This window comes from Protopterus annectens, chromosome 11.part0, assembly GCF_019279795.1.
Source record: "Protopterus annectens isolate FY-2018-M chromosome 11.part0, PAN1.0, whole genome shotgun sequence".
NCBI classification, from domain to species: Eukaryota; Metazoa; Chordata; order Ceratodontiformes; family Protopteridae; genus Protopterus; species Protopterus annectens.
The window spans coordinates 32,764,941-32,790,701 of NC_056745.1; the positions used below are offsets into that span (position 1 = coordinate 32,764,941).

The 25,761-nt window shown below is 39.7% G+C and overlaps 1 protein-coding gene across 1 annotated transcript; it reads left to right on the forward strand.

Moving 5' to 3' along the window:
• The first annotated feature begins 283 nt into the window (after positions 1 to 283).
• On the forward strand, positions 284 to 24,860 carry LOC122815990. The gene is made up of 2 exons (XM_044088869.1): positions 284 to 872; positions 24,048 to 24,860. Exons 1-2 carry the CDS (start codon positions 365 to 367, stop codon positions 24,572 to 24,574), a joined length of 1,035 nt encoding a protein of 344 aa, XP_043944804.1. The 5' UTR covers positions 284 to 364; the 3' UTR covers positions 24,575 to 24,860.
• Positions 24,861 to 25,761: the final 901 nt, after the last annotated feature.

Here is a 25,761-nt window from a genome sequence, read left to right on the forward strand (position 1 = left end):
TGGCATTCTCTTGTACAAAAGAATAAATTATATCATTTGTAAAGTGGTTCCTGCAGATTGCTTAACTAGGAAGTTGGGGAATTGCATTTCTCTCTTAATTTCCTTTGCTGCTGATATGTTGTTTTTTTTTTTTTTTTTTTCCAAACAAACACTGCTCTGCTATCAGTTTTGCAGAAGTCATTATATTAACTGCCCTCGCAAGGATGGGAGGGAGGCAAGCTTTAGCTGTCAAGAACAGTTATGCCACACCCCTAATAAAATAAAACAGCTGTGGCAGAGCAGGAGTTCTTAACTGTGCTCGTGTGCTTCACATTTAAGTCTGTTTTACAAGATTATAATAGTAGCTACATACAGAGCAAAACAAATGGCATTATCAAAAGATTTTGAGCAAAGGTATAAAAATGCCATACAAAAATCATTGAAAGACACTGTGATTGCTCTTAATCGTCTTGCATGTGCCATTTTGGAGAATGAAAAAATGTGTATACCTGTAGCAATAGCTGAAGTCCGTATTTTGATAAAGGATGCAGAGGCTAAAGCTTCTCAGGCTAAAGAACGTTCAAGAGAGTTTCTAACAGAAATACAACATACAATTGGACAGCTAATATTAAGACAGAAGCAGACATCCGATGAGCTTAAAGAACTTCAAAGTAAGTTGAAAAATCTAAACATGAGTTTGAAGCCCAGCAATGAAAATAAAAAAAGAACTGAAGATTCATTACAAAGTGCAGAAAGGCATCTGAAGAAAGCTGAGCAGACATTGGCATTTGCTAAATCCAGTTATGACCGTAACGAAATAGTGAGAGATGTTGGCATTGGGATGACAATACTGCTTGCTGTGCCACTTTTTGGACTAATACCTGGAATAACAGGTTGGTGATTCTTGATTTCCTTCAAAGTTCACACATAAATATAATCTCTCAACAGTGAAAATCTGGGTACCTTATACGATCTGATCTTTTCCATATTGCAGTTACAGATCTGTATTATGCTTGGTCATACAGTTACCTTTTATTTTGTACATGTTGTCAGTTTTGTACATTCTTGAGTGACTGCACTGTTTCCTTACTAAAACACTTTTGTTAACTAGTTATATATTCATTACCCATCTATGACAGAATGCTTCTTTTCATTCATTTGAGGATTACTTTCTTCATTCTTAAACCTTTCACAGGCTGCAGCTATGTGATGATTTGAGCCTTATTAGCTATGACCATTCATAAATATACATATATGTGTGTATAGTTATACATGTATGTACATGTATGTCTGTGTTTACTCATGGCTGTGTGAACACATGTTCATACATATTTTCATACACGTGTGTATGTTTGTGGGAAAGCAAATGTGCATGTGTGTACATGTACATATCCATGTGTGTGCGTGTGTGCGTGTGTGTGTGTGTGTGTGTGTGTGTGTGTGTGTGAATTGATCCTCCACACCACCTGCTAATTAAATATACCAACTGCAAGATCACACAACAGCAGGTAACTAGCATATTCCCAATACCCAGTATTCTATGACCTCCCACAAACTAACGCTGGCAGAACAAATCAAATGGGTTTCCTTCACTTCTGCTGGCTGTAAAAATGTTTGGATTTACCAGTGTTGAATTACATGGAGAGTCGTTAACTCTACTGCAAAATCATGAGTTGTTTTTTTTCCATTTCTGGCTTTCAGTACCTTGGAACCAATGTTTTTAACTTTGAGCTTTTCGTACATGCAGGCACATGCAAGTTGTCATCAGAAAGATAATTGCCTCTGTAAATAATGCGGTGGTGCAGCAGTTAACATTGTCGCCTCACAGCAAGAGGTTTTCTGGTTTGATTCTTGGCTGGGGTACCTTCTGTGTGGGCTTTGTATGTCCTCCCTGCAGTAACTCTGGTTTCCTCCCACATTCCAAAGACATGCAGTAGGTGGGTTGCACACTCTAAATTGGCCATAGGTGAGAGTGTGTGTGTGCGAGTGAGGGGTATAGATGAACTATCGTGGCAGGGCCAGCCACCTGGCAGTGTTAAACCTTGGTTTGAGATGATTGTTACTGCTGAAGTGATACCCTAACCCCATGTGCAAAAATGAGAAAAGGGGTTGAGGATAGATGAATGGTTACACTGGAGTTCTAGCATATTAACTGTATGTGAGACTGCAGTATTATTTTTATTAGGATGAAGAGTGCTTAAACGCAAACTTCCCTGCTTATCGGTGTAGATGGAAGAGACCGGGAGTTCTAGCCTTAATATGAGCTTCAGAGTAGTATAGAGTTTGTCAAATTTACACAGCTATGAGAAGTTCAGACTGATCAAAAATGTAAAAAATCTGTGTGAAGTATTTCACACCATGTTAGCAATGTCTGAGATGTATGTCATTGTCTGCCACCCCAAATCCTTCAAGAATTAAAAGTCATGCTTAACCCACAATTCATACTGATCATTGTATAAAATAAAATAGTATGTACAATTCTTCATGTTTACTGCCAGTAAAATGCCAGTCTTGTACTAAATAGTTTGCTTCATCTACATATCTGTTGTAAAGGAACAGAAACATGTATATAAGTTACATACATTCAGTTTATCCAATATTTGATGTACACAGCCATGAACCCCATGGCTGCATGTTTCCACACCTTTTACTGCCTGGAACAAACCTTCTGGAGATATTGTGATGTCTGGCATACATGTAAAGTGATATCTCTAACTTTCACTTTAACTCTGATTTCAACCCAACATCCTTGACCTGGTCATTACTAACATGGGTAACCATTGCTCTACACCAATAGCTCCTCCCTGGTTAGATCTAACCACAAACTAATCATCTTGGAAATCCACATCCCTCCCACCCCCCTAGCAAAGGTAACCATCATGAAAAGCTTCTCCAAAGCTAACTTTGGGATCCTAAAAAACAGAGGTGACTAACTTCACGGCACCCATGCAAATGCAGAATAGTTGCATAACTACAGAATCATACACCAGTTCACTGTATGAACACGTACACAAATGCATGGATCTTGCCATACCAAATAGAACCAAGACACTCTTTTCCAAAAAAAGGAAGCCAATCTGGTGGTCCCCTGCCATAAACAAACTCTACCACAAAAGGAGGAAACTGATGTGGAATAAGATGAAGTCCCAAGACTGGAAAAACTCCCTTATCTGCCTCAACAAAAAGTTGAGATCCCTCATCAAATCCTCTAAAGCTAGGTATGAAAACAGAATTGTAGTAGATAGTAACGACAACCACAAGGATTTCTATAGTTATGTAAAGAATTTCCATGGCAATATTCAGATTTGCTCTGAGCTACTGCACAATGGTACCTCCTATACTGAGCCAACAGATATTGCCATTATATTGGCTGACAAATTCAGTGCCAACTTTATCCCCTCCCCCCCAAAGGGCCAATCGTAATACCAGTAGATTGCCAGGCACCCAGTATTACTGCTGCACAGGTTAAAACAGCACTGTCCAAGGACAAGAATACAGCTTCTATGGGACCTGACAATATCCCTGGTTGTGTTCTACATGAACTACAGAGTGAACTGGCACCTCACCTGTGTGCCCTGTTCAATCACAGCCTCACCTCAGGTTTTATCCTTACCGAATGGCACACTGCTACCGTCATCCTTCTCCACAAAGGAGGAGTGACTACAGACCCTGGGAACTATCGCCCCATTAGCCTGATGAGTCTGATATGCAAAGCTATGGAACGCATCATCATGGACCTAATAAACAAGGATGTAGGGAATCTCCAAACACTGGATCCCACACAGTTTGGTTTTGTGAAGGGTAGATCATGCCTGCTCAGCTGGGTCAACTTCTTTGAATCAGTCACCAGAGCTGTGGATGAAGGCAAGGTGGTTCATACAGCCTACCTTAATCCGGCCAAGGCTTTTGATACCATTCCCCACTCAGGAATCACAAAAAACTCATTAAGTCAACCCCTATATCACTAGGTGGGTTGCAAACTGGCGCACATATAGAACCCGCAGTGTGAAAGTAGCTGACTCCAAGTCAGACTGCCGATTAGTCACGAGTGGAGTCTCCCAGGGTTCGGTCCTGGGTCCTCTCCTGTTTGGTATCTACTTCTCTGAAGTCCACGCCAACACAAAGGGACTCTGGCTGACAAAGTTCACAGATGATTGCAAGGTGGTAGCTATTATTAATTCCCCAAGTGATGTTGATATCCTACAGAATGGCCTCACTGTGACCAACGACTGGTGTCAGAACCACGGCCTTAAGCTCAATGCCAAAAAATGTGTCGTCATCCCCTTTGGGAAAAACCCGGTTCCCATGAATTACCACATTGATGGTACTCCAATGAACACAGAAGCGTTATAAGAGGTCTGGGAACACAGGTTGACAGCATCCTCTCTTTTGATCACTACATTGCCACTGTGGTCAGAAAGCCCTTCTATGTGGCACATCGCATTACTAAGGGTTTTGCATCCAGGAAGAAAGAGGTCATTGTCTCCCTCTACTCTTCCCTCATTAGGTCAATCATCGAGTACAATACCCCATTTGGAATGTACCTCACTAGACACCTGCAACAACTGGAGAGGCCACAAAAGTACCTCACAAAGAGGATCCTAGGCCTTAAACACTTGTCCTATATGGACAGGCTAAAAAAAACTCCCAACTATTCAATCTCATATCAACTACTTAGAGGCGATCTCTGCTTGACTTACAAAGCCAAGTCTGACCCAACTCTGTTAGAAATGCTACATCTAAAGCAATCCCAATCCCTCCGCACCAAATGCTTCAGAGACCTCAACTTCTTGGTCCCTCGTTGGTCAGGTCAGACCATAAGCTAATCACCTTTAACATCCACATCCCACCCCCACCCCCCCAGTAAGGAAGCCTCCATAAAAAACTTCTCCAAAGCCAACTTCATGCTACTCAAGTCAGAAGTTACAAACTTCATGACACCCATGCAGACGGGAACTGAAAGTTTGACTGCTGAGTCCTACACTAAGGCACTGTACGCGCACATCCACTCATGCATGAATCATGCTATCCCAGATAGAACCAAGATACTCGCCTCCAAAATAAGGAATCCAATCTGGTGGTCCCCTGCCATAAACAAACTTTATAACAAAAGGAAAAAAACTGTTGCAGAAAAGAGGAAAATCCCAGGATGCAAAAAACTCCCTTACCAGCCTCAGTAAGAAGCTGAGATCCCTCATAAAATCCTCCATAGCTAGTTATGAAAATAAAATTGCCAAAGATTCCAAAGACAACCAAAAGGCATTCTATAACTATGTCAAGAATCTAAATGGCAATGCTCAGATCTGCTCTGAGCTACAACAGAATGGCATTAATTATATTGATCCCAAGGATATTGCCAATATCCTGGCAGATCAATTTAGTGCCAGCTTAACCCCCTCTTACCCCCTAAATGGCCCATCTTAATACTGGAAGATTGCCATATTCCGGTAATAACGGCCACACAGGTAAAAAACCCACTCTCCAAAGCTAAGAATACAGCATCCATGGGACCAGACGACATCCCGGGCTGTGTACTACATGAACTACAAAATGAACTGGCACCTCACCTAAGTGTCATGTTTAATCATACCCTCACCTCAGGCTTCGTGTCCACTGAGTGGCACACAGCTACAGTTATCCCACTCCACAAGGGGGGATCCACCTTGGATCCCGGAACTACCGCCCAATCAGTCTGACGAGCCTGATTTGCAAGGCCATGGAATGTATTATCATGAAACTTATAAACAAATACATTGACAACCTTAAAACACAGGACCCCAACCAGTTTGGGTTTGTGAAGGGCCAATCTTGTCTCCTGAACCTTATTGACTTCTTCAAATCAGTCTCCAGAGCCGTGGACGAGTGGGTAAGGCAGTCCACACAGCCTATCTGGACCCCGCCAAGTCCTTTGACACCATCCTCCATTCTGGAATCATAGATAAACTTACTAAGCTGGGCATTAATCCCTACATCACTCGATGGGTTGTCAACTGGCTTACTGACAGAACCTACACTGTAAAAGTAGCTGACTCCAAATCCAGCTCCAGACAAGTGACAAGTGGAGTACCTCAGGGTTCAGTCCTGGGACCTCTCTTGTTTGGCATCTACTTCTCTGAAGTACAGGCCAACACTAAGGGACTCTGGCTAACAAAGTTTGCAGATGACTGCAAACTGGGAGCCATTATTGAATCCCCAAATGATGTGGATACTCTACAAAAGGGCCTTACAGAAACAGATGTTTGGTGCTAGAGCCATGGGGTCAAGCTTATTGCCAAGAAACGTATAGTTATCCCCTTTGGGAAAAAACATTTACCCATGAATTATCACATAGGTGGCAGTACACTAAACACCAAAAGTGTGATAAGAGTCTTAGGGACACAGGTGGACAGTGGTCTCACCTTCAATAACCATATTGAAACAACAGTCAGGAAAACCTTCTATGTGGCACACCTCATCACTAAGGGCTTTTCATCCTTAAAAAAGGAGGTCATTGTCCCACTGTACTCATCCCTCATTAGACCCATTATAGAATACAATGCCCCATTTGGTATGTACCTCTCAAGACATCTGCAACAACTGGAAAGGCCACAGAAATACCTCACTAAAAGAATCACAGGCCCAAAGCAGATGCCCTATGGTGACTGCCTTAAAAAACTCCAGCTATACTCTATCGCATATTGTCTACTCAGTGGTGATCTCTGCTTAACATACAAGGCCATGTCAAACCCAGAGCCGTTGGGCATGCTATACTTAAAGAAATCCCAATCCCTCAGAGCCACATGCTCCAGGGATCTAAATCTTGTCATCACAATAAACAAAACATGCTGGAGGGATAGTTTCCAGACCCAGAGACTCCCCAGACTCTGGAATAGACTGCCCATACATGTCAAGCAGAGCACGTCTTTGGCCCTCTTCAAAAGGAACCTTGATGATTGGATGGGAGAAAGGAAATTCACTCCGGGGATCACGTCAGTCGCCCTGCTAGACAGGGGTCCAGGGAAGTAAATAGTGTGGGAAGAAATAGCCAGGGAATTGTTATGGCTAGGCTTGTATAGGCCCTAGGGCCGATAGCCTAGTACCAACCTATGAACCTCATTTCCACAATTAACAGAACATGCTGGAGGGACAGGTTCATAACCCAGAGACTGCCCATGCTTTGGAATAGACTTCCCATACATGTCAAGCAGAGCACCTCACTGACCCTCTTCAAGAGAAGTCTTGATGAGTGGATGGGAAACAGAAAATTCACCTTGGGGATAACTGCAGTGGCTCTACTCGACAGAGGCACTGGGAACTAAGGTCAGGAAGCACTATGCCAGGGTAATCCTATGGCTAGGCTTGTAAAGACCCCAGGGCCATTAGCCTAGTACACAACTATGAACCTATGAACTATGTACCGAACATAAATTGGCATGTCCTAGCACTATGAGGGTTGTGCTACTCTGCAAGTCTGAGGACATACACTGCAATGAATATTTCAGAATTTGAAGGCATTCATGTGAATAAAATTTAACAAATAGGAGTAATAGCTTTCAAGATGACATGTGAAAGCACTATAAAAGTTTGTGTCACCCTTTAGGAAATCATACTCTTGACTTCTGTACCTCATTTTGCTAAACTACAAAAACATCCAATCCTCTCCAAAGAGTCTGAAAAATGAAAACAAGCAATTACTAGAAAATGGAAATCAAAATATTAACAGAGATAAAACAACTGGAATTGGGATCTTTAGAAAAGGGTAGGAGCAAACTACATAAGAAAAAAATGGGAGTTGTGGGAACAATGCATACAGGAGAGGAGTGAGGTTTAAAAGAAGGCATGACTTAAATGAGCTATGTAATGATTGACTGAAAATGATTGGGTGGATTATAAGTGATGTATAATGTTTGCAACTAGGAGCATGTCAGTATAGTTTGTGATGTAAAATGCATGCAACTAGGATTGTGTTGGTGTGGTTTGTTTTCATTTATATAAATGTATGATTGTCTGTATCAGAAGTCATGGTTTAATAAAGATGTTTCTTGTTTAAATTGCAATGTGTACACACACACACACACACACACACACACACACACACACATATATATATATATATATATATATATATATATATATATATACACACACACACACACACACACACACACAACACACACACACACACACACACACACACACACACACAGTTACTGAATTGACATTTCTAAGATATAAATTTGAGGAAATGGGTGTATAGGAAAATCAGAAAAGATGGAAAGCAAGTAGAAGAACATGTACAAGGACCCAGGGAAAGTAAAAGTGGGAGTGAGGAGGGAGGGTAAGGGTGTATATTTTTTGTGAAATAGGCATCCATTTTTTTAAGAAATGTAGATGGGGAAGGATATTAGAGGACAGCAAAGGATGGAAAGCAGGAAGGAATATGGAAGTGTGGCACACAAGAACAAATAAAACACAGACAAAGACCAACAGGGCAGTTGCTGACACATATGGGGGTGGACAATTAATACAGAGACATGCAGACATAGGGAGGAGAAGGGGGTGATGGGGAGAACTGGACAGGAAAGAGGGGATGGAGGTGACACACATAGAGGATGGGGATACGGTGGGTGTCCTACTCTTGACACCATGCTACCCGAGCAGGATCTAGGAAGTAGTCAGCCACCACTGACTGGTCTTCTCTCTGGGCCCTGCCTCAGATGTTGGTGATGACAGTTCCAGGTAGTGATGCAAATCTGCAAGTCACACAAAGAACCTCTGCAGGCTTCAAACTGCCAGTCCACCTGCTCTATACCACCTCTACCAATGTCCACCCCGCCATACCCCTAGGTCCCTTCCATCAAAGGGCCTCCATCATCCAATGAGGAGATAGGCCTGAACACAGATGGTGTGTTGGCAGAAAGATATAGCTAATGGTGGGGTAGGGATCAGTGTTGCATCACTGGTAGAGTCATGGCAGATGCTGCAGAACATGATAAAAATAAATTGGCTGAGATAAAGCAATAAACATCAAATAAAATATAAAAAAACATAGTAATGAAGGGGGGGGGGCATCAGTACTCTGAATGCATCTGATGACCATACAGCTATTTACTAGTCAAATACACAGCTGCTAGGTATGCCACGAGCATCTGATAGTTCTGTCCAGGTAAGATAATAAAAGTTTCCAAGTGGTATGATGTGCATGCATGTAAGCAACATTAGTGTTCCCCTGGCCGTGATGTGGTGGGGAATGCAGGCTACAGTGACAGGCTCAGGATGTTAGACATAATAAGCCAGAGAGTATGTGAGGCTGTGGCCTTGTGGACATGCTGCATGGGTCAAGGTCAAGCACATAACATATGGACTTGGTATACCTCTCAATTGTACAGATATTTGCCTCATATTTTTGGTCCGTTTTTCATATAATTGTGTTTTTTTGGCAAATTAGTGACAAATTATTAAAGACTGAAGTTAGAAAATAATGGCAGACATTTGCGTTTCAGACTTCATACCCTTCAGAAAAGTCATGCTAATGCAAAACCTGTTGTTTTATCAGCTTTGTAATTTGTAACAGCAATATTTAAAAATTGTCCCTATTTTTGGGGCCTTTGTCCCACTTTTACTTATTGCTTTGTCCAGATTTATTGCTCTAAGAGGTTGAGAGGTATGGGACTTGGACAGTGATATAATTTATGCAACTCAGCATGTGATGGTATTGTGTTGTTCCAAAGGCTGAAAAGCACTTGGCAGTATAGACAGCTCTCAGGAGGTGGTTTGTAAAACACCATAATGCAGTTTGCTATGCACTGAGGGATAGTTCACAGGTATAGCACAAATACCAGTGGTATGCCACCTAAATGTCTCACAAACATGGAAATATGGTGAAGTGTTGAATGGGCAATATGATGCCATACAGCCCTCCTAGTTCCCAGCTACCATCCCCCCATGGCTCTTCATAGCTCTCCACCCCACAGCCCATGTCTCTCCAGATTGGGCCAGTATCCATATCACAGAAGAGTGGCAGCCTACCTGTATATTGGATAGTTTGGGACAGTGAGTATGCTGCCCAGGCTGTCATAGCTGGACATCTTCGTGCAAATAAGTAATAAGTGCATCCCCTGGATATGTAGATTGTGGGTGTACAAATCATCATATATCCATAGGGTTTGTCATGTTGTACAAAAGACAATGGCAAAAGTGTGTCATTGGTAACTGTAAGAGCTATAACAATGGGTACTTCCTCACATATGTGACATTTATTTATTTTTGCTTTGTTGACTAGGTTAGTCCCACTAGGACAATGGACTGTTTTAAAGGGAGATCACCTGTGGTATTCATACTGACTAAGGGAAATTCAGCCAGAGCAATATAAAACTTCCCCTAATCTTTTCAATAACTGCCATGTGATATTTTACATTCACCTGTGTTACCACTAACAACCAACTCAGGGGGATGGGGCTTGGTTTAATATCTCATTCAAACCACTGCATACTCAGGAGTGCAGCCCTCCCCTTATGCTGCAGCATTAGTACTGGAAAATGAATACAACCACCTGCTGTGGAAAAAGAATGGACAGCCTCCTAATCTTCAAGCGTTAAAAACAGGTGGGATACTTAATGAGCTACTAAGACTGCTTATGCTAGCTAACACTGATTACTGTTAAAACTAATACTAATACTTACTTGTAATAATAAGTTACTGATATAACTAACTAATTAGTAAGACAACAGTATATGCTAGCTAAAATTGATTACTATTATGACTATTACTAATAGTTACTTGTAATAGTAAGAGTTACTGATATAACTAACTAATCAGTTGGATGACAGTATAGGCTAACTAACACTGATTTCTGTTAAAACTAATAGAAATAGTTACTTGTAATAGTAAGAGTTACTGATATAACTGACTAATCAGTAGTATGCCAGTAATCATACTCACCCACGCATCTGGAGAGAGATCTCATTCTCCTCTGGTACAAGCAAACATTCTCTAATATTACAGTTGAGCTGAAAAACTAGAGTAGGAAATACACTGTGTATGAATTAAATGTTCTGCAAGGGCCTATTTAACTTTAAGGACAATAACAGGGCAGTGATAAACCATGCATACTTACAATACATGTGAGGGATGTCTGCCTGACCTCTAATTCTCATTTGCTCAGAAGGTCACGATGGTTCTCCACAGGTAACTGAAGTGTTGCCAACAGTGATAACCAGTCCGTACCCTAGCAAAAGTGTGCCAGACATCCACTTTATTCTAAAGACCCTTATAAGAGTTCCCAACCAGGCAGTCCCATTGATCACTGTTGAGCAAGTACAAAAAGATTGATCTATTTAGGGCACAACCTAGAAGCCCTGTGTCACCCAGTGCCCTTGCAAACCATGACCATTAAACAGGGTCACTATCCAGAGAAACATTTCTCCCTCTTTCTCCAGATGCCAAATAAGACTTCCCACTGGTACATATATAGAGTTGAGATCTCAGCTGAGTGGCCAAGCCAAGACCTCCAGCACCCTCTCTGTCCAACCAGTGCTTCGTGTCCCTGCCCGAATAGCTGACACACACACTCTTTGAGGTTTGATTTATACACACACACACACACACACACACACACCAGGGAAAGGCTGGCACTGGTTTACTAGCCATGCCCCCTTTTGCCCAGACTATAAAGTAGTTATCACTGCCACCAGCCAGCTACTTATCAGCTACTTTAAGGCCCTTAATAAAGGGTGTCCAATCTTACTGTGTAATATTACTATTAATACAAATGGTACAAGAGTAAGGCTATTAGAAGTGGCCCACAGTCACCAATTAAATATACAAGTACTCTCGGAACTTAAATATCTCTAGACAGATGAGCTGCAATGAAAGGTTTAAATATATTTAATGATAAATAATAAAATAACAAGGCAATGCTAAATATATATTTACAGGGACAACAGAGTTCAAAATCACAGAAAATAGTTAAAACAACATTGCAGGACAGTCTCAAATAAATAAAGAAAAACATCTAAACTATGCTTTGCTATATTCCTGACTATATGTAACAGTTGCTATACCTTAGAAGCTTACTTATAGAGCAAGGAAGATGTGGTGAATAGATCTTCTTTAGTTGTTTTCAAGTCAAAGACAGAAAACAGAATGCTTAGATACCTCTCAGCTAAACAGATTTTCACAGAATGTCCAGATTTTTGCACCATATTTTTGGTCCATTTTTTTATAAAACTGTGTTTTTTAGCAAATTATTGGCAAATCATTGATGATTTTAAGTCAGAAAATAATGACAGACGTTTGAGTTTCAGACTTCATACCCTTCAGAACATTCATGCCAATGCAAAACCTGTTATTCTACCTAGTTTCTAAGTTTGTAAGAGCAATATTTAAAAATTGGTCCTATTTTTGGGCCTTTGTCTTCTCATTATTTATGGCTTTGTCCAGATTTTTTGCTCTAAGAAGTTGAGAGGTATGTGTGTCTCTCTAAGAGACCTTTCAAATTAATATCTCAAATATTACTGCTGGGCTAGCTTGCAGAATGACATAATTTCTTGTTATCTGACTTCTAGTCTCCAGGCCCAAAAGAACCATTGATGGCAGCTGGTAGTATTGAACATCTACCTGTAAAATACATAGACAAGGGCATTTCCTCAGATATTAGGCAGGGAACTAGGACTGTTGAATGAAAGTTCAACAGTCCGAATCCACTATCACTGAACACACTTTAACAAAAGTGCTTTTTCGTTAAAGTGTTTTAAAAAAAAAAAACATTACATTTACATTTTTGCAGGGGGGCAAACCCCCCTGCACCTCCCACAGCCCCCTACTTTTATATTCTCACTCCGAGGTCACACTACAGTGGAGAAAGGGGAATTTTCTCTTATCCCCACTGTAGTGCGATCTCCGCAACAGCCATACTTACGCAAAAGTGCTTCTTTGGTGAAAAGCACTTTCCCATAAGTGATTTTTGAATTGATTTTTATCTACTTCTGGTTTAATTTCCATTCCCACTTGATGCCGATATGCTTCTGCTAAACTAAGCAAAGAAGTCATCTTAGACTTATTCTCCTCATGTTTCAAAACTTTCAACTAATCTTGTGAGGTCAGCAAATACGTATGCAGTTCCACAATTGCAGAAATGTATGCATGTAATGAATTTTGAGGAGGCCAATACCTCCTTCAGAATGGGTAATATGTAATCTTGGTATGCACTGATTTTTATAAATCATGTGATGAGCATGAAGCATCCTTCTTGTTTTCCTGTACAACCTATCCAACACATGTTGGGGCCAGTCAGTCACCCCAAAACTGTAAGTTAGGATAGGAAGAACAAATTGGTTTACAGCTTGGACTTTGTTCCTAGTTGTCAATGCTATCTTCAGTATTAATAAAGTCTTGTAAAAAAAATTCTTACTAAGTTTTATTTGCATTTGTTCACGTTTTATTGCTGATCCTTCATCAACTCCCAAATATTTATACTCTCCCTGTTGCTCAAGTTCTTTATATCACATTCCTGTCTCAAACTGATGTTTTCTTGGTGCTGCAACTTTCCTGCTTTAAAGGTTGTTTTTGCAAATTTATCAAAAGCAGATGACATTCTTATATCATCTGAAAAAGTTTTGACCACCTGCAGTTGTGCTTTCAGTTCCTCATCTGATGAACTATATAGTTTTAAATCACCTACAAAAAGAAGATGAGAAGTCAAATTATAACTGTTACCTAATAACAAAAACAAAAACTAGTAACAAACAGATAGTTTGTTAAGACCCAACTTTATATGTCCTGAGTACAATACAATCCATTTGTCACCTTGTATAAAAGTAGTATTTTAACTACCATAGAGATAGTAAGTTGAGAGGCAATTTTGTTTGCTCTGGCCATGTCCAAAGCATAAGAAAAATAAAACCCTTTGGCAATTAGATTCAGTGCTAGTATTTAAGTATTATGTAGAGATTCTTTGGGGATATAGATGTTGTAGTCCGGTGTGATATTAAGCATGAGGGGAGGTATAATGGAAGAAGTGAGGGGTAGAGATGTTAAGAGCGAATAATGCTAGAGGTAAGGGAGGAGAAGTAAGGGTTTTTAGGGTGTTGAAGTTAAGTCAAAGATGGAAGGTAGGCTGGACGGAGATACGGAGTTACTTAGGAATTCTTTGAGAGCAGTTTTGGATTCTTGGTGATGATTTACATCCATTTAGATAGGGGAAGTTTGTTCCAAGAGAGGGAAGGATAGTAACTGTAAAGGTTTTGTCCAGTGTTCCAAGAACTTTTTTACTTGGCTTGTAAATTTCCACTAGATTTTTATGAGAGTTTCTGAGAGTCCTGGAAGGGGTATACCAGGAGACAAGTGAGGAAATATTAGGGCAGAATGAGGGCTTTTAGATGATGGACTGGATGATTAGCAGTTGAGTTTGAAGCAGTTGGTGTGGGAATTCCAACCAATTTAGGGTCTTGAGAGAGAGAGACAGCGGTGAGATTTAGAGGTTCCATTAGAAGCAAATCTGGCTACTTTATTTTAGGCAGATTTGAGTTTAACTAAGAGTGAGGACTGGAGATTTGTGAGGATTTGTGAGCTGTAAAAGAAATTTGGTAAAAGGTAGCCATGGGTAAGGGAAATAGACTTTTTTCTTAGGAATCTTTTTATTTCTGTACAGGATACTTCATTTTTGGTGTGTTTTCTTTATGCACTGGAGTATGTGAAGGTCATATTTAAGTTGGTCGTCTAGGATGGCTCCCAGTAACTTAGTATGAGTTTCTACCATAATAGTTGTATTGTTAAGAAATGTAATAGAGAAACAGGGTTTAAGGTGTGTGAGGGATTTGGGGAGGAATAGCAGAAGTTTAGTCTTTTTTGGATTAAGTATTAACTGGTTGTTAGAGAGCCAATATTGAAAAGATCTGAATGAATTTTGGATGAGAGTGTTCAGATCAGAGAGGTTATCAGAGATGGTAATGACTGTAGAGTTAGCATATTGTATAAGAGATGAGATGAATGAGGGCAGGAAATGTATAGGTAACTAGTAAAAATGTTAACCAATAATGGACTTAGTACTGATCCTTGAAGGACTTCTATCTTAATCTGTGGAAAACCTATGATGGTTTGTTTTCTTGTCCTATGGGCATCACAAGATGTTAAATAGTCTCCACAGATGCCATTGCCTATGGAAAGGGCTCATGTAGAGTCCTTGATGAAGATGACTCATATGTCACTAATGGCTGTTGGATTCTATGTCAGGTAGGATGGACCAGCTACAATGTCTAGATAGTGTGAGGTGTGCACTGTATGTCATATATGATATCTAACGTAGTCCTGTTTACTTTTACAAATCAAGGAACTTGCGATTGGTCATTATTGCAGGTCTTTTTCTTACATGGAACTAGCTCTATCAGTGTGGCCTGACAGGACATGCAGCACCTACATGCACCACATTCATTCTGTCAACCCTGCCACTCAACAGATGACCCACATTACTCCTTCCATTGTTATGTTTCGTTTTCCCTCTGCACTCTGCTGTTTATAAAGTGCATTCCAGCTTCTGGTGCACTAGGGGTTTTATCACCTTATATTGGTTTTGAACCACACATGACTTTATGATTTCTTTTTTTTAATGCACATACACTGATTAGTTTTACTCTTTGTCTAACTCTGTTATGTAGTGTACGTTTGTTATATTTTCTTGTTCCTTTACTGGACACTTCTTTTATACAAATTACATTTTTCTGCATGATAATTCTGCCATTGTATTCCACATGCTGCAGTTTTATGATAAACTGCACAATAAATTAATCCCTGAAAACAAAGTTATGTGTGGGCACAACTCCCTATAATTGTACATAGGAATTTTCTTCCCCATTCATAAGGTAACCGATTCCAATCTTACACTGGATCCTGGAATAACATAAGTTTACATTCTTTTTCAATTACAGATTTTGTTTTCAATGAGTTTTCAATGTTCTTCGATGCCCATTAGTTCAGTGACACAATGGTAATACTCAGCACTCGGTGAGGTGCCTTGCTACCTCCCGAACCACCTTTTTGCACTTCCACCAGGCAATGCCCATTCAGTCTCAGTATCCTATCTGCATCCAATCACCAGTTCCTGTCACATGGTAGGAACCAAGCACATGTGGGCTAGATGAGCCGTTTAGCCCATTTATTCCTGCCCAGAAGTAGCCTCATTGGTCCATCCATTTGCCTGAAGCAACACTGAGATGGTAGTCAGCAAGCAAGTTTACTGGTCCTGTAGGGCATCCTATCCCACCCCTTGGAGCGCCCCCTCCCTTGTAAAAGCTCTGTGAATTACATTACATGCTCTCTGCTACAGAAAGCATGTTTCCACATGCAGACTTCTCTGGTTGGTGCTTGTATAATGCCAGTGTGTGTGCTTAACATGTCCAAACTTAGCAGTTATTTAGTGGCCTATGTTCATGTCCGTGGGAAGCATTAAGATATTCAAAAAAACAAAGTCGGAGCTTTCGAATACCAACGTAAATATAATTTATTATAATTGTTGCAAACAATTATAATAAATTATATTTATACTGGTGTTCGAAAGCTCCGACTTTGCTTTTGAGTTGCTTTTATGTGCTGTTGAACATTCATTTTGTAGCCTCTGTACTGTTTGAAGTGTTAAAATGGGTCTGTGTTCAGCCATCGAATGAGAAATTCAGAGAATGGCTAATAATCAAAAGTTAAGCATCAAAACTTTAAAGCACTGAACGTGTTTATCTGTAAAAAAAAAAAAAAAAAAAATTGAATGACCATAGTTGGCCAACAACCAGGAAATACCTCGATCCGTAAGGTAAGCTAAACAAGCCCTTTTAGAAATTTTCCCTATTACCCACTGTAGTGCAACCTTGGAGTTGGGGTATAATATATATACACACATATATATATATATATATATATATATATATATATATATACATATATATATATATATATATGTATATATATATATATATAGATACATATATATATATATACCCCATTAGCAAGGTTTGTGGGGGCCCCCCACATAAGTATGGTCTGGTGTTCACTAAATCCTTTTGCTGTGGGTGCTGTACCCCCCACTAATTACATATACCAACTATGAGGTCACACTACAGTGGGGAATAGGGCCAATTTATAAATGGGTTTGTTTAGCTTACCTTACGAATCGTGGTACTTCCTGTTGTTTGGCCATCTATGGCCATTTGATGGGGTTTTTTTGCTCACCAATAAGCATGTTCAGTGCTTTAAAGTTTTGATGCTTAACATTCAATTATTGGCCGTTGGCTGAACTTCTCATTCGATGGCTGAACATAGACCCTGTAAGATGTATTTCTTCGACTAAAAGAGTCACATTCCTAACTGCATTCACCTTTAGCATAAAGTTCTTCACATGTGGTTCATGGGCTTATACTAGGCCAATGACTACTAGGGTCTTCATAAGCCCAGATGTGCAACCCTACCAAGTTTTGTCCCCGAGTTCTTTGGTTATCTATATAGTGGGGTATGTTAATAAAGAGGTAGCTAAGGGTTATTTGGGGGGGGGGTTATGTTAGTTGGGGAACTATGTTAGTTATGGAGCAATGATATCAATAAATCATGTCCCTGAAAAGTTATTTTTTTGCAGACGTTCTAGAACATTTATCAGAAAGCAGTATAAAATAGTAGAATAATGTAGAAAATAACTGGATGTGCAGGTTTAGTTTCATACTAAAACTGGTTTGGTGTTTGTCTAATTTAATACCTCTGGTCCTTAACTCTCCAGAAAAAAAGAAGTTATAACCTTCCTGTACTCTTCAATTATCAGGCCAATAATTGGGTAAAATGCCCCTTTTGGTATACACCTTTCAAAACACTTGCAGCAACTGGAGAGACCACAAAGGTTCCTCACAAGGAAAATTCAAGGTCTTCAGGATTTGTCCTATGAGGACCATCTGAAATCACTGTCACTTTATTCTTTTTCATACAGACTGCTCAGAGGTGATCTCTGCTTTGCATACAAGGCAATCTTTTATCCTGCTTCATTGGAAATGCTGCATAACTGTAAGTCAAATGGTACACAGGTTACTCACTCTAATGGCCTTAACCTGGTATGTGATATTAATAGAATCTGCTGGAAGGACATTTTTGTCTCCCAGAGGTTACCATACATTTGGAACAGACTCCCGCTTCAAGTCAAGCAGAGCACCTCATTGGCCCTCTTCAAACACAATTTGGATGATTGGATGGGTAATCACACGTTCACCCCAGGGGTTCCACCTGTGTTCCTCTTTGACAGGGGTGATAGGTGCTGATCATGGAAATAAGGGTGAAACTTGGTTGATTTTGTAAGGGCCCAACCTAATAACCTCCTATGATCCTATGTAGAGGCCTATTACTTTGGATGCTTTTTCTTGTGTGTGTGGGTGTGTGTGTGTGTGTGTGTGTGTGTGTGTGTGTGTGTGTGTGTGTGTGTGTGTGTGTGTGTGTGTGTGTTTGTGTGTGTGTGTGCATGTGTGAGAGAGAGAGAGAGGATAGTCAGGAAATGTATGCTGTAGCAGCAGAGACACTCCTTGTTGGGTTATAAGGTTGGACTATTGATTCATCCTTTCAAAATTCTTCACCTTTTCTTGGAAGTTGCCACATTTAAGGATGGACATATGCCTGTAATAACAGATGCCATGAAATAATACAGCAATTGTAGAATCTGTATCCTATTGCAGTTTTTTTTTTTGCCACTAATGGAGACATTGGTACTTGCTATCCACAATAAAAGTTCATGTCTTCACAAGCTGTTTCATGTTTCGTAGCCTAAAACCTTACGTTCTTGCCTCTGATAGCCAATTAGCTGTGGAATACCATAACTGGCTCCCTATAGGTATGGAGGGAGAGTTCCTTCATTTGGCTATCAAGCAAGCTGGTGTACAGGTGCCTTGGTTTTACTTGAAGGACTGGCTGGGACCCTAATCAGCCAGAGAGTCAACATTACCCCTTGCCTCCAAGACCTATCAGGTGTGGAGGTAATCCCTATTTAGTAGAGTCTCAATCCAATCAGAATCCCCCATTTTGGTAGGAGAGTTGATGACAGGGATAGATGCATTGCCCTTTGGTTCCACCCTTTGGCAATCATTATGGCATGTTCATGCTGTCTTCTCTCATCTGATCAGCCAGCTCTAGGCCCATTTCATTGTTGAAAGCAATCTCTGGAGACATCAAAGTGAGGATTGGCGTACTTAGGGTTGAAGCTACATTTCATAGGATCTCCACATCAGCCTTTCTGGACTGGTTAGTCCTAGCAGGAGAGTAGTCATATGGTAAGCCTGATGCAAGGTCCACAGTTCAAATACCAGCAACAGGACACTTGTTCAGTTCTTCGGAAAAGTTAATGCCATGAATGTAGGCATTTACCCAAAGAATCCTCAGTCAGAGATACTCGTACTGGATCCAGAGAAGACATTTCATTATAATGTGCTGCCTTCTACACATAAGTAGTTATGCACTTACCCTCACATCAACACTTAACATGTATCAGTCAGATGATCACCCTTAGCTTCATGCAAAATCCAGAATTTGAAGGTTTCCAGAGCAGGCTGTGATTACAGGGCTACTTTATTTGCCCAGTCTTTTTAGCAGATCTGGTGGGGGTCATATTTTAACTTGTGTCTCTTGCATGTAGTACATTCCCTGACTAGGGCAGTGGGCACAACTATGTGACCCCCACTAGGAGGGGTTAAGCAGAGGTCTGACTTGTTTGATGCCTCCTTGACAGACTGGGGCTGCTTAGGCAGGGGTTGTGGTCATTGCAGAATGTCTTCATAGATAGTAAGCAGTTTTCTTCCAGAGTGGGGATTCTCTTCATCAGACTTTGCATTCATAATCTTCTAAGAGGAGGAGGAGGGTCTGCAGCTGTTTTTGACAAAGGACTTACAATTTCTTATTTCGTTTTCCTCTCCACAGGTCAGTCATCCTCAGAAGTGGACAACCTGCTCCGTTTCCCAGGATCGCATAGGGTTTCCAGGCAAAAGAGGCATTTCTCTAGTGCTTTGTGGGGGTTCCCTTTGAAGTGCTGGCAGTGATGGGTGCTGGTTCCTGAAGCCCTTTCCTTGGTCTGGTTGTTAGCACTGGAAAAGAATCCTGGGTCTCTGTTCTGTCACTGATGGAGATTTCCTTATCCTTCTATCTGGAACATTCTTCTCAACCTCTTAGCACAAGAAATCTGGGCAAAGCCAAAAATAATGGGGGGAAAGGCCCAAAATAAAGGAACAGAATAAAAAAAAGTATCTTATAAAATGAGAAAGTTGCTGTAATAACAGGTGTGTAGTAGCACAAATTTTCTGAAGAATATGTATGAGACTTAAATGTCTGTCATTATTTAGTGATTGCAGTCCTCAACAATTTCCATAAAATTGCAAATATTATAAGGAACAGACTAAAAGTACCATGCAAAAATCAAGAATTTCTGCAAAGTTCTGCATAGTTGAGAGGTAAGAATCTGAGTGAAACTCTGTAAGGCCCAACCAGTTTTTGAGGATTCATTTTTTTTGTCCTCTCTTCTAGGGCTTGGTTCTTAACTTCAGAACTTCTCTGTTGTGATGGTAGAATCCTTTGCTAGGAGGAAAGAATCTCCATGACTACTCATAATAGGAGCCGTAATGTTTGTGGTCCATGGTCCAGACGTAACGTCCTGTGAGGCAACACAATGGAGCTCCCTTTCTCCTTCACCTTGGGATGGTTTTAGATCACAACCTCTTTATAGCTGAAGCCCTGTTAATCCCTCACTTGAGAAGTATTCTCTCTGGGTGGATCGATTTTGCTCCTCTCACAAGGAACTTCTCCTTGTCTGGAGGGTAGCCTTCTTTTGTCCTTCCTAGTGAGGAGGTGGTCCAGACCCATATGGCCCCTAGTGTAACTCCCTTGGCCCTGTGGATTCCAAAGCTCTTCTCTCTTAAATAGGGACTAAGTGTTACATGTTTATTTTATGGCCTCTTTTATGTCTAGATAACTTCTGGGTGCTTGGATGAGCTCTCAGTTCTGCAGATGTCCTGTTGGTTTGGGGAAAAGCCTTCTTTATTCTGCAGTTCTTGGGTCAGTTCATTAGAAGAGCCTCTAGAAACCAGTTAGATTGTTTCTTGAGAGAACTTATAATGTCTTTACCTTCTTGCTTAGCATAGTAGCGTGAGGTGTGGGAGGTGGAAGGGTTTCTGTTCTCTCAGAGTGGACTTGCTCTGATTCTTGTAAAGTCCTTGTCCCATCTGGTTAAGGAGATCAGGGATCTTGTTCTCAGTACATTTCCATGGATTGGGATGGGACTTGGCAATACACATGTTAGCCTTTGGTCCTAGCTGCCCTTTCTAGCCAGTGATGGATTTTTCACGACTGGGCTATCAACTGGCTTTTTCCTGTTTTGAGCCAAAAATCTAGTTTCCAATATCTTTGCAGTTTGGTAGACCCCAGGAGAAAAGGTTGTGAACTTTTAGCCAAAAATCTAGTTTCCAATATTTTTACAGTTTGGTAGACCCTCAGAGGAAAGGTTGTGAACTTAAGACAGACTCCTGCTAATCTCAGTGAGCTTGGGTGTTTAGGAGGATGTAATTATATATATATATATATATATATATATATATATATATATATATATATATATATATATATACATATATATACATACATACACACATCTCAATCATTCTCTGAAGTTTCTGTACACTAGAGACAATGGGCTTTGGCAATTCCTGTCCTTGGTTCTCAGGAAAAGGGTGGAACAAAGTCCTTACACTGACAGATGAAATTATACTCTCTATTCTATGGGTACATTCCACCTCTTTATTTTGGGGGAATGTAATGACTTCTACGGAAATTTACCAGTCTGCTCCTCTGGGTACAGTGACCCATTAAGGTGGAATTACTCTATGCCTGTCTTCAGAGTAGCCCTGTTTCTCTTTCTTAGCTGGGTCCTTGGGAGAGGGGGTTGCCACTGGTGCCAAATCTTCCTGTGTTTTTTTCTATGAAGGCTGTCATTTATTCCATCACAGGACTCTTCTCTGAGTTCCCCTCACTGGATGACAGGATAGATTAGCATTGCACCTCACTCCCTGGGATCTCTATGATTAATTTTAGAGGGAGGTATTTTCTTCAATCCATTGTGTATCAGTTTGCAGCATAATGGACATATGTTTTCCCCTTAGCAACCCCCAAGTTGGGGGAGAAGGGTTAAGTAATACATATTCCCCCCATATACACCTAGTTACATTACCTCAAGATAACCTGCCCCCTAGCAGGGCTACTGCCTCATCTGCTGCCTTTGGGAACAGCTGATTCCAGCATTTTTGGCCCAGTCAGCAGGAAAAATTGTCATGACTTTCACTGTTAACATTTATGCCCAACTAAGTCACTTGGCTATGGCACTGAAGTAAAGCCTTAAGGCTGGGCTGTTTGACTTTTTGCTGGACCTGGTACTATCTGCTGACTTCTGCTGTTGTTCTTTTATTGCTTGTGATTCTATCCAACATTAGAACCCCTGAGGAAATCTATAGCCTTAGTCTGCTAGTTCTTTGAAAAGAACATTTCTTGATAATTCATAAAAACTCTCCCTCTATCCTGTTGTGGATGTGTGGTCACTCCAGCTGGATTTTGTTGTTGGACTCTGTGTAAGTTAGACAAATATGTACTAGTATATTACTTGCCAGCAATGAGGCTGAAAATCTTCACTAATTTACTTTGCATTAATGCAGTTGTTGGTTGGTGTGGAACAAAGCGACAAGTGCAGAGAACAACAGTGTTTATGCATTCAGTGTGATAAGTTGTGACATGCATCATATTGGGCTAAGATCTGGCCAAGTGCCGAAACTTATGAAAAAATATGCTAATTCTGAGCACATGCTTAAGGTCCATCATGGAGAATCCTCATTGCAGAATCAACTAATGCTTTAAGAACTAACCTGTTATTTATTAGTACCTATGTCTCTAACGGACCCACACAGCCTATAAATGGTTCAACTCCTAGGCCTCTGCTTACACTTACCAAGGGTACCAGAACTAGCCAGAGATTTGGGATGCACGGTTAGGCCTAAAAAGGCCCTTGTGGTCATTAGCCTAGTGAACACCTATGCACATATAAACTTATGAATTTATATTTTAACATTTCACAAATTGCATGGCAGATGTCTGGAACAGAACAATAGTATGAAGACAGAAGCAAAAGGCAGAAAACTAATAGTGGATCAGAGAAATATTAACAAATGCAGAATGCAGGATAGATAACTTTAGGGCCTACACAGGGTGTCATTGCAAAAAAAGACAGTCTAATAATACTGTGAACACTGATTATGTCACTTGGTTCTGTTTAGCTTTTACTTACTAAAACTTATATGTGATATACCTCTGTGAAGCCATAGACTACTGCCTCAAAGAACATTTACATGTGCCAATAGCATCAAGCCTTGTATTGCATTTTGTTTTTCAGTCATATGAATTTATTTGTTTATTTATTGTTACCTTCTAGGTGCAATTATGTGGGGAGATGGCCAGATAATCCAAAAAGAGACCAGCACTCAGTGGCAGCAGGATAAAATTACATTTATTTGAGGTTGCCAAAATCAACCTACTGTTATTGCACAAACCGGTTTCGGCTGTTAAAGCCTTTTTCAATGTGACTTAACCAAAAACTTGAATTTCAAAAAACCATAATGCATCCTGGTTCATGTTTTATACCCACACTTTAAAGTGGTATTGTCCATTCTGATTTCTCTATACAAAGTGCTTAAACATTATGCTGTTGGAATATAAATGAAAATCAATTCTTGAACATAATTAGACATATTGATTTACCATATTAACATGCTTATTATTGCTTACTACTTACAAATATGTTATAATTATATTGTAAAGCATGTATTATTGGCATATGTTCATTATACATGTTTTATAAGGCCCACAATAATTATACAAGTATGGTGAAAATATTATAACCACTCAAAATATAATTCTTGATGAGACTAATTTCAACTATAACCCCAAACAATTAATATTTATATAATAATAAGGGGCAAAAAGCATCAAGCCTTGTATTGCATTTTGTTTTTCAGTCATATGAATTTATTTGTTTATTTATTGTTACCTTCTAGGTGCAATTATGTGGGGAGCTGGCCAGATAGCCTTGGATGATGCCATAATTGAGTTACATGAAGCTCAGCAAACAGTGAATGCCTGCCGTGATAAAATCAGATGGTACAGAGATGAATCCTCACGTTTCAAAAAAGAAATTGAGGAAACAAATAATCATATTAGTAGGCTTGAAAGACTACAACAGTTTAGTAAACAGGATCTGAATAACATGAAAGAAAACCTAAGAATATTAGCTGACATACAAGAAAAATTTCAGCACTGTACACATTTTCTTAATGTACTAGTAGGAAGAGTTGAAATTCTTAATTTTACTTCAAAGAATATCATTTGCTGGGAGGTAGTTATCCAAAATATGGAAGAAATAGCCAAACACTTGTTCCAGGTACATGGAGACACGGCTTGCAAAAGGTACCAACTGCTTTACCAGCCAGAAATCATGAATATGATTCAGGAAAATAAATCAACTAGTTCTAGAGTAAAAGCCATCTTGAAAAAAAATAAATATGCTATTCATGACTTTATATGAAACAAATACTTAACTAGGAAAAGCATAAATTTGCCTGGCACCTAGGTGTGTCATTTTTGTAACCTATGCTTAACTTGTTCAGATTTGACTATTTTGAAGGTCAGTCCTATTTGCAGTTGTTTTGCTGCCATGGAAAAATGCATCTCCAAGGTGGTTTGCCATACTCTAAATTTGAAGACCAGGATGAACAATATGTTAAATACGAACACCAAAAGGAACATCAAAGACCACCGTGGAAGCTACTGCAAATTTTTTAATAACTGGATGAGCACTTTCATTTTAGAATGTATCTAGACTTTTTCAGATAACAAACTTTAAAAATTAACACTTTAAATAACCCTCCCCAAGTCACATGGTTTAAAAGTCTGATCCTTCTCTCATTGAATTAAAGAAACATGACTTTTACACAAAATATCAAACCTTCACATTGGCAAAACTTAAAAACATATATAAAACTAACAGATTATTTAATGTTCACAATCCAAACTAATATATTTATTTAAAAATCTATGATTTTGTTTCCTAGTTCTTGAAAAAGTAACAATGAACATTAGGGGGGACCCTGGCCACTGATCCTTGAGAAAAAGGAGTTGTATTGGGAATTACACTTGAATGCTAACAGGTGACCAGGTCTGAATGATTACAGTCCATTGCTGTTTGCTGAAGTTAAAAGTATGGGCTAGGTAAGTAATTAAACTAATCAAATAGTTTAGGATGTGTGCTAGGAAACAAAATCATACATTTTTTAAAAATATATATTATTTTGGGTTGTGAACACTAAATAATCTGTTGGTTTTACATATGTCTTTAAGGTTTGTCAATGTGAAGGCTTGATATTTTGTGTAAAAGTCATATTTCTTTAATTTAATGAGATAAGGAGCAGACTTTTAAATCAGGTGACTTGAGTAGGGTTATTTAACCTGTTCATTTTAAAAGTTTGTTATCTGAAGAAGTCTTGATACATTCTAAGATGAAAGCGCTTATCCACTTATTAAAGAATTTGCAGTAACTTCCACTGTGGTCTTTAGTTTTCCTTTTGGTATTCATATTTAATGGTTTACCATGTTCTCATGAAATATATGGGGAAATTTCCTAGAAAACATACCTGTAAAATACATTTGAATGTGCTTTTCTTACAAAGTAGCAGCTGCATTTTAAATGTTAATGAAAATAGATTTTATGTCATT

Coding starts and splice junctions, on each gene's coding strand:
- LOC122815990 (XM_044088869.1), top strand. CDS start 365: ATGGCATTATCAAAAGATTTTGAGCAAAGGTATAAAAATGCCATACAA. Junction 873..24,047: donor ACTAATACCTGGAATAACAG/GTTGGTGATTCT, acceptor GTTACCTTCTAG/GTGCAATTATGTGGGGAGCT.